The 9751-nt window shown below is 35.5% G+C and overlaps 1 protein-coding gene across 1 annotated transcript in view; it reads right to left on the bottom strand.

Moving 5' to 3' along the window:
- Positions 1 to 2716: 2716 nt before the first annotated feature.
- LOC150106680 (uncharacterized) overlaps positions 2717 to 9751 on the bottom strand; it is a 118033-nt gene continuing 110998 nt past the window's right edge. Inside the window, exons 15-18 of the mRNA XM_090393277.1 lie at positions 9505 to 9625; positions 8672 to 8836; positions 7841 to 7934; positions 2717 to 6113 (exon numbers count right to left, since the gene is read on the bottom strand). Of these exons, the coding sequence (XP_090249403.1) occupies positions 3013 to 6113; positions 7841 to 7934; positions 8672 to 8836; positions 9505 to 9625 (3481 nt within the window). The 3' untranslated portion in view covers positions 2717 to 3012. The remainder of the gene's footprint in view (positions 6114 to 7840; positions 7935 to 8671; positions 8837 to 9504; positions 9626 to 9751) is intronic.

Below are 9751 nucleotides of genomic sequence, written 5' to 3'. Positions count from 1 at the left end.
TCTGGAGATTATGTAAGTGTGTGGTTAAGAAGAGTGTTAGGACTAGAATTTTTGCTTCGGGGGTTGTGAATGGGTGGAATGCGTTACCAGAGGTGGTTGCGAATGCTTCGTGTGTGAATGAATTTAAGAAGTATGATAGGTATTGTGTAAATAGTGGTTAGTGTGTCGATGTAGGGGTCTCCCGCGAGGAGTCAAAAGACTCAAAAATAATCATAATAAGAATAATAATAAGACGAAATTTGAGAAATCTCAGCATGTAGTTGATACTAAACCACGGAATCTTGTAGTCTAGAACGTGCTCACTCGACCAATACCACTTCATTTTCGAAAGTTTATTTGAGGAGAGTGCTGAAGTACTGCTGCATCATTTTAATTTGAATCAGGACGACGGCCTCTCCTTACCAAAAATCGTATAGTGTTGAATCATTGCCTTTTTTTATCACTTGCAGAATGCATGTGATGGATAAATAACGTTTTAAGTAGTCATATATATGTGTAAATGACGTAAATAAAGCATTCATTTTCGTCAGTTACACAAAAGAAATATTCATAATAATTTTCAGAATAATTTCCAATTAAATTGGAACGGATGGGAAAAACAGTAGATTAACACGTTGGATTGGAGATTGGCTGTCTGATAAGTATTAACAAGTTGTCAATGGAGGAACAATATCCCAGAAGATGAAAGTTATTAGTGGTATACTCCAAGTGTCTGTTTTGGGTCCATTGCTATTTAATTTGTATATAAATGATATTGAGAGAGGTATGAATGGTGATATGCAGCTGTTTGAGAATGATGCAAAGTTGGGGAGAGATCAGGAGCAAAGCGAATGCTGTGGCTTTGCAAGGGGATTTGAAATCACTGGCTGAATGGATAAATTAGTGAGAATCTCAATAAAATGTTGCAAAGTGTAAAGTTTTGAAATTTGGGAAGCAGAGATGGCATGCAGCATATGCAGTCGCTGGAAATATCTTGGAAGAGGTTGAAGAGATGAGAGATCTGGGAGTGATTGTGGACATGGATTTAAAATTTCAGGAGATGCTAAAATTGTAAGGACAGTACAGCTGATAATAGGAATGATGCAGAGGGCACTAACTTGTAGATGCAAGGATGTTATGGTTCCTTTGTATAAAAGTTTGATAGGGCCACATATGGATTATTGTACAGATTTGGTCACCTGGTTTTAAAAAAGATAAAGTTGTGTTGGAATAGTTCTAGAGACGATTGACTAAGGCTGTTTCTGATCTCGTTGAGTATGAAGACAGGATTGAGAAAATGCAATTTGCAGAAATTGGTGGATAGGAGGAGAGGGAATATGATTGAGACATATAAGCTGTTAAGAGGTTATTACCAGATTCATGTGGACCAGGTTTTGCATACAGTTTGCATAGGAAAGCATGGCAGTTTAACTTTAACTCGGTATATCATTGTCTGAAATAGTATGAGTTTGACTGTCCATTTTCTCGAGCTACGGAATAGAAACTCGTGTTTTCTATAGAAAAAATCCTACTTAGATAATAAATAAAGTATTCGAAAAGTTACTTTAATTATGCCTTCATTTTCATTCTTTCTTTTTTAAGAAAACATTCTCCTGTGAGGAGATTGCTATATATTTTCAAATTTGTCTGACTGACTGTTGCATTCCTGTGAGCTGCCAATGCTATGATGCGTGCTTATGCTATCGACATATGTTGTACTCTTTTAACACCGCTAGAGTGTCATAGCATATAAGCACAATGCTTCACTATTTAATTTACTAACAAAATAATCTGCGCTCCACTGTTGAATAGAAATCAGACATGCAGTCAATTTTTCTCTTCTTCACTTCTATAACATGATGGGTGCCCACTAAAATTAAAAATTAAAAAATAATAAATTAGCAAAAATTGATCTGCCTCGGTGGAAGTGGCGCTTGCAAATTCTGCACTAGACAGCCCGAAGATAGACATAAAGTTCAAGTCTAGTCGCCGACTGGAAGAACTTTTTCTAAGCCTTACTTCGACCGGTTCCCGAGTTAGACCATCTCTGGCCCAGGCAAGGGGATTTTTTGTCCCGAGTTTCTGGGACAAAAAATTTTCCCGTAGGCTCAAGAAAATCGACCGTAGAACCCACATTATTTCAGAGGGTAACATATCCTATTCAGGTTAGGTACCAAGAGATGGCAGCACTTGTTTTCCGGTCTCTTCATCGGTGGCCGCCTATAATTAGTCATAGACATGGGCCGGATATCTCTGATTGGCTACCGGTGGAGATTGTAAGGATGGAGATGATAAGGATTCCCTGTAAGGAAATAAAAGGCATTAGCTTATTATTTATTTATCTGCTCCCTTCTCCAGAATTACTGAATATCGAATTTGAATATAAAACAATATGTATTAATATTGACCTTATGAACCATGTGACTAAGAAATGTGTGACAGTAATAAATAATAATAATACAAAAACAGGCAAGGTCTAAGTGTGAGTGCGAGCGCCATCGGCGGTGGCAGTCCGCTGAGATTGAGAGTTCGCTGTCCTCCTAACAGTTTCATGATTCTGTCACGAAATTCATTTGAAAATCAACCTTAGCTCACGGGCCATATGACCCGAGCCAGATTTTACCAGCAACCCGTAGTTTGAAGATCCCTGATCTAGAATGTTAGTGAGATATGAAGTGTGAACGATGAGAGAGGGAAAAAAAAAAGATTAGGACTAAAGAATAAAAGACTAAAAGCAGAATTTTCAAAAATAATATTAATTACATAGGTAAATTAATATAATACAAGTTTGCTGAAAAGTACTATATACATCTTGAAGAAGTGCCATTAGATTGCGAAATATGAAATGGTAGAAATTTACATTTAATGTAAAATTATCTAAATGAGTTATTCACACCAAGATGCACGTGCATTTGTGTGAATGCATTTTTTAATTTTTTTTTAAATATGTTTCAGGAACTTCGAAGTTTTACTTATTCACTATATAGGCAAGTATAAGGCACGAATTTCACTTGTTATGTCTTTTGAAGGTATCTATGATTTCGAAATGACTGTTGGCTTCCTAAGTCCACTTGTTTTTCCTTGTACTTTTTGAATTTTTCCTGGTAAACCTTTCACAGCCGTAATTTTAGAAAAACCAGGTTCTCTGATTTCATGATGTTTAGTCCCTTCTGGCAATGGCAATGACTGGCGGGCTGAGGCACTTAAATTTATTGAATTGTCCAAGTGATGGGATGGCGATGGATTTACTTGATAACGAGTTTCTTCACCATGCTGCGATTTAAGATTGGTATTTTTGGCCGTAGATCGCAATAAAGGTGTCTTCATGTTCAATGCTTTCTGAAATTTTGGCGAAGAATTTCCATTTGGTAGTGATGACACTGAAACAGATTCAGTTTTTTTAATTTCACTTTGGCGATTTGATTTTAAGTTGCTTTTGGGAAGAACAGTGTGTCCATTCTTTTGTAATGCGTTTTCAGTCTGTTTAATAACTGTTCGTTTTAATGGTTTTGAAAACTTCGATTTTTCTTTTGAAGATTCTACTGGCTTCTTTTCATCTTTCCTTTTCGACCCAACAAATGATTTTGTTCCTTCAAGTTTGCTTTTTAATTCTAGAGTTTTTGGTAAAGAATTTTCACTTACACTGGTCTTTGATGAATGAACGCTTTCTTCACGAGGTAAGAGAGTGGATCCACTCGAACTAAAACTAGAATATTTTTCACTCTTGACGTTCGTTTTTGGATGAATTTGTGTATTGGGAATCTTGTTGATTTTTGAAAGACTAGAAATTGTTGCACTTGATTTTTTTGCCATTGGAATGTGAGGGGAACTCGTGTCTTTTGAAGAAGGCACATGATTGAGAAGACGAGAAGTTCGTTCTTTTGTAGATCCTTTGGTAGCAGTGGAATTTGCAGAATCGTTAGTGGATATCGAATCTTGACTCTTTGCATTATGCAAGGAAGACTCGTTCAGAGATGAAGTGAAAGTTAGATGACCATTTTGCTTTCCTTTCAGAAAACTCGAATGCATAACTCTTTTTGGTGCTTTTATGCTTTTTGCCTGTTGTGCAGGAATTGAATTTTGCTGATTAGGAATGCCGATTTTTCTATCTGAAGAAATTTTAGCGCTCTCGGTATTTAATTCTTTTGTTTTTGTTATGGGTTGGACCTGAGATTCCATGGCATTTTTCTCAGTTCCTATCGAAGATTTATTTGTCAACGAGTCATTGACCTGAGCAGGCTCTGTGCTAATTTCTGTCTGTGAATTTGATTTAGGTAAAGGAAGAGACACGATTTTATTGCTTAAGGAATCCAAACGTCTTGCAAGTCTTAACTTCCTGGATCTTAAAAGAGAAGACTTCTCTTTATCAGGGCTGCTAGGGACACTTGTTTTATTGCCGTCAGTAACAGTTGAAGGTGGGCAAATGGATTCAATAGTATCTCTGTTAGATTGTTCATCACAAGTACCATTACAAGACTGCGAACTAAGCACTGGAATCACCGACTCTTTGATATTAATCGCGTCACTTATTTCTTTGTCGTTATCAGCTTTTGAGTTGGAGTCAATAGCATCTTCACTATGGTTCTCAAAAGTAACACCATCTTTCAGAACTTTTGAATGTTGCCTTGTTCTCCGTCTTGTTTTTCTAGCTGCTGAGAATCTATCGAATTTGAAATCGCTTAATTCTTCGGAGGAGAGTGAAGGTTCCTCAATCACAGAACTTTGTTTCTGTTTCTGTAGCATTTCTTGATCCTCTAAAAATCTCTTATATCTCAAAGAACGCCTTAATCTTCTTTCTGCTTGAACGGGATCTGCGACTTCTGGAGAACTTCCATCTTGTGATGTAGCGGTTTTGTCTTTTGGTCGCTTCCTGTTATTGATCTCGCACCCCATATTACAGTCTTGCTGTTCTTGTAATTGTCCATTTATATTTAGCAAACTGGATTCATGGCCCGTGCTGGATAGCAGAGTAGAAGTATTGAGAGTTGATGTCTGAGAAGATTCCTTCGGTTGTTGGTTCTCAACGGGAGGACCGTAGACATTCGGAACGGACTTTGTAGAAACAGATTTCTTATTCGTTTTCTCGCAGCCTTTTTCTTCTATCTGGCCAATAGGAGAATTTCCATTTGGTATTTTTGTGTCACTGTTATTAAACGTAATCTTTTCGAAGAATTTGTCTTCAGAGTTACATTTATTGGAAACTCTACTGGTTTCACCACTCGGTTTACTTTCTTGTTCTCTATTGCTGTTCATTTGAAACTTGGGTTTTTGAATACCAGAATAAGAGCTTCCTGCTTTATAGTCTATTTGTTTCAGCAAATTATTACTCTGATTTTGTTGGGATTCATTTTTATTCAGGAATGCTTCGGTGTTTACCCTTTCTGAACTATTCTTAAGATGTATTTGCTCCTTATTTTGAGCCTCTTCGTTTTTTAAATGCACGTCTCCATTTACATATTTCCCGACAAACGTTTCCGAATCCTTTGATCCGAGCTCAAATTTTCTTCTCCTCTCAAAAACACTCTGTTGAACTGGTTGTTTCTTCTCATTTGCTTGGAGCCATTCATCCACTCTTCTGTGGAGTTGCGTCTGTTTGTTTTCTTCCCCTATACTTTCCTCATCTTCTAATGGCGGTACGGGAGACACAGGTCGCTCTCTATCACACTTATCACTTGAAACAAGATCAGGACGTCGCCTTCTTCCAGATCTGCGAATACTAGACCTTTCGTTACTCACACCTTCTACACTACTCCACGATCGTCGATCTCGTGCATCCATTTCTGCTGCTTGCTTCAAGTATTCCATGAGATTGTCATCTTGGTCTCCACAAGATAGTCTGAGACGACGCCGTCGAATACTTTCTGCTGGATTCATATCGCAGACTTCATCATTGATATCGCCATTGGGATGACTTGTTCCTCCATAGGATCTTCTTTTGCTACTTTCTTCTTCAGAATTGGCATAGCCATTTGAAAGTCTCATCCACTCTCCATCTGCTATACGTTTGTTTCTTCGGACAGTAGTTGGACTATCTCCAAGACGCTGATGACGGAATCCATCCCGAATGTCACCTAGTAGTTTATCCATGATATGGTCAGGCTCGCTTCCAGGAAAAGAACTAGAACGCTCCGGCACTAAAAAGAAAAATAAATACAATTATAATAATAACACATAATAGTATCAATTATTAATAGTTTAAAGTATTAAATAGCAAAATATGATAAAATAACATTCATCCCCCCCCCTTTACTTAATAACTAATTACGCACTTCATATTACATGTATGCTGTGAGATATTCCATTTAGTCGTTTTTTGCTTAAGTTTTGTTCTTTAGAACAAAACTTAAGCAATTGGAAACGATCATTTGCTTATTTTTTTTCCGCCGATCTTTGTCACATTGAATTATTGCATTTTCAACATCAAAAGAAGTCTCTTTTTTATTTGTCATTTCTAAAATAACTAACAATACAAAATGTACAGAAATCAGACCACAAGGCCTAGTGAACTAAAAAGTGCCTAAGCTATTTACTTCCCTGGAAGGGAAAGTGATCATTCTTCTTGCCTTTTCCCACCAATCCATCGTGCCTCCATAATTTTCCCTATCTCTAAGAGGAGGGATGAAAACATTTCCAAAATGCGAAAACGTACAGGAGGACGAAATATGTATGCAAACAAACTGATAGACATTTGAAGGACAATATTTTCTTTATAATGATCAGTTCTGTTCAGTGATGTAGCAAACAGGCCTACAATTCGCCGGCGGAACAGAAAGGTCCCCAATATTTGGATAGCAGGTGACCAAATTTTCGCTGTTTGTACGGATCAAAATTTCGCATAGCACGAAAAAAAAAAAAGTCTTGGTTATAAAAAAAAAAGAATAATAATTGTGTGAGCCGCTTGTACTTTGTATATTAGAGAGTTGTTATATTTGTTTAAGCTTAAATATAAAATTTTTCCATCTCTAATAACTAATATAAAACAGTATCTTCTTTCAGCCACAGGTTAAGAATATTAGTAAAGGAATTTGCATTTAGGGGTCTAAAAGGCCTTTTAAAGATCTGTGATCTTTAAAGAATGACCTCTTTAAATCTTTTTTTTTTATATATATAATCTCAATCCTACCTATATACGAGAGGCTGCAAAACCTATAGCCCATCAGTGTCATGTGTTTAAAAATTTAATTTCATTTAAATTTAATTTTTATTCTATTTCTTTAAAATCTGCATGTCTTGTTCATTGACAATTTTAAATTTCCGATTGCATAAAGTACACAGGATGCACATTGAGGACTGGCTTCGAATGATGTAATTTCAAAGCGAATACTTCATGTCTGTTTCCAGAGCAAGTCGTGATTTTCTTTTCCTTATTTTGAAAATTTGTTCCGAGTAATTATGGTTTCTTGGAAACACATGCCATATGATTCTCATGATTCACAAAAAAAAGGAACATGGTGTGTGTGTGTGTGTGTGTGTGTGTGTGTGTGTGTGTGTGTGTGTGTGTGTGTGTGTGTGTGTGTGTGTGTGTGTGTGTGTGTGTGTGTTCACGGACCAGTTTGTCAGTATTACAGAAAGCAAATGTGCAGTCTCCCACATCCGAGACTGTCTTATTTAGCTTTGATTGAAAATATCTTTATACAAAAATAGCTAACAAGAATTTGATTATTGTCTTAAAAAATTACGCAAGCATAAATGTGCCGCTACTTATTTTCAGGATGCATTGCTTATGCACGTTTCTCTTTGCGTCATTCATTCTTGTAGATGTAGGTCCCACTGCTTTCATTATGTTAATTGGCATACATTGTAGTTATAATTTATTGTTATGGTTAGATTTATTTCAAAGATGTTAAGAAAATCCCCTTACCTTCTTGGTTTCGCCGCTTTAGAGCCATTTGTTCTTCTCTTTGCCGACGCCTGACTTCTGCCATTTTGAGTTGCTGTCTTCGTTTTTCGTTATCCTGAAATTAATACCAGTATCCAGATTTGATCTAACAATTTTAGAATAAAGAACATTATCTCTGGTTTTTTTTTTTAAGAAAAATATCACATTTTAGTCAATAAAGGATATTAATATAAAGTAACTAGCTTCGGTACTAATACGCAATTGCATCATCAAGAAAAAAAAAGTAACAGGCTGTTTAAAAAAAAAAAAAAATCATCGTTTTATTGTCTATTTTGTTCTACCCCGTACTTTGCTAAACGACTATTTTATGGAAGCATAGAAATTTATGCTATGCTTTAATTCTGCTATACTTTACTCAAGTAACCCTCTTGAATATCAGATCCAAGAACGGAACACCCACGCTCTAGTCTAAATGACAGATTTCAAAACCATCCATAATGAGTTTTTAAATTTCCGAAAAAGCTTGTTAATTCTTAAAGTCAAATAATTCGGTTCTAGTCATCTTCATGACGTGAAGTCAGTGTAACTCTATATTCGATTGGTTTAAAGAAGAGACAGTTTCTTAGAAGCCACAACCTTAAATTGATATATTTTAGTGCCACATCGAAACCGAGTATTCTCTGTCTGCATTATGTAACAGAAGTTTGGGTTTATTTTATTTCTTAACATCTGAATAGCATAGATTAATTTCCAATAATACTTTATTTTTTGTAAACGTTTCATTTACTGTCTAAGCTAATATCTTACATAAAACAGGGCAAAAAAAAACAAAAAAACATTGCACTTACGAACCTCAACGGCAGATCTAAACTTTTGGCAGAAATTGTAAAAGATATTAAAGCATTCTTCCATCTTGAAAGTATTCAAATCTTCACAAAGGAATTCAGCCAAATCCTTTCGCACCTTCTCCAGATTGTCAATATTTTCTTTAATCAAAGACACCCGTTCTTCAGCGAACTAAATATTAAAAATATTAAAATATTACTAAACAGGAAATACTTAGAAGAATCAGCAAACAACACTTGTTGCTGATTCTTCCTTTTGCAATGTAATTCTAAATGCATTCACAATTATATTTTTCATCTAAATAATGAAGGAAATTACATAACTTTTCTTCTTTATATCAAAAATAATTTGTTATTTTGCTTTCTATTTTATTCTATTCCCACTATGATGTCTATTCGTAATAGATCCAGTCTTACTTAAAAATGTTACTTACCTTAGTAGAATTAGCAATTACAGAATATAATAAGCTTTTTATTAGGGAGGAGAGAAACTGTAGGCAGTTGCAAATTATACATGTTAAACGTCAGAGAATCCTGGTTATCTGAAATTTACATTTTAGAAGCTTTGAACAGGAACCGCGAAGCCATGTTTTTATCTCAAATTATAAATAGAGAGGTACTGTGCTTACTTGAGTCCAGCACGACTCCTGTTTACAAGGCAAAGTCGAAAAGTGACTTCTGTTTCCCCACCCCCTTCAAAAGCACCTTAAACGCTGAATTCCATCATAAATCGCAAATAATTCATTAATTCTATCTAATCGATATCGCGACATTCGTTATTCACAATAGTTCACAGTTAAAGAGAAAAGAAACACATTGAAAAATCATCTTTTCACCTACCTTCAGAAAATCCTGCATTTGATTCTTGAGTTCCTGATCAGCATTGGCTAACTGCCTTGATACTTTCTCTACTTTTTGACTGAGACTGTTGATATCCGCTTTTAAATTATCAATTGATATTCTAAAAATACAGATGAAAATAAATAAAAGAACTTTATATACCACTCAGAGAGAGCAAACTTAATACTAAATTCAAGAATTTCTTGAACATCTTTATAATTTTTTGGTAAATGCTATCATGATAAGG

The sequence above is a fragment of the Typopeltis vanoorti genome, chromosome 5 (genome assembly GCF_054136105.1).
Source record: "Typopeltis vanoorti isolate ZY-2024b chromosome 5, IOZ_Tvanoo_1.0, whole genome shotgun sequence".
Lineage (NCBI taxonomy): Eukaryota > Metazoa > Arthropoda > Arachnida > Uropygi > Thelyphonidae > Typopeltis > Typopeltis vanoorti.
Note: the sequence above shows the minus strand (reverse complement) of the source record. Positions and strands in the feature narration are given on the sequence as shown.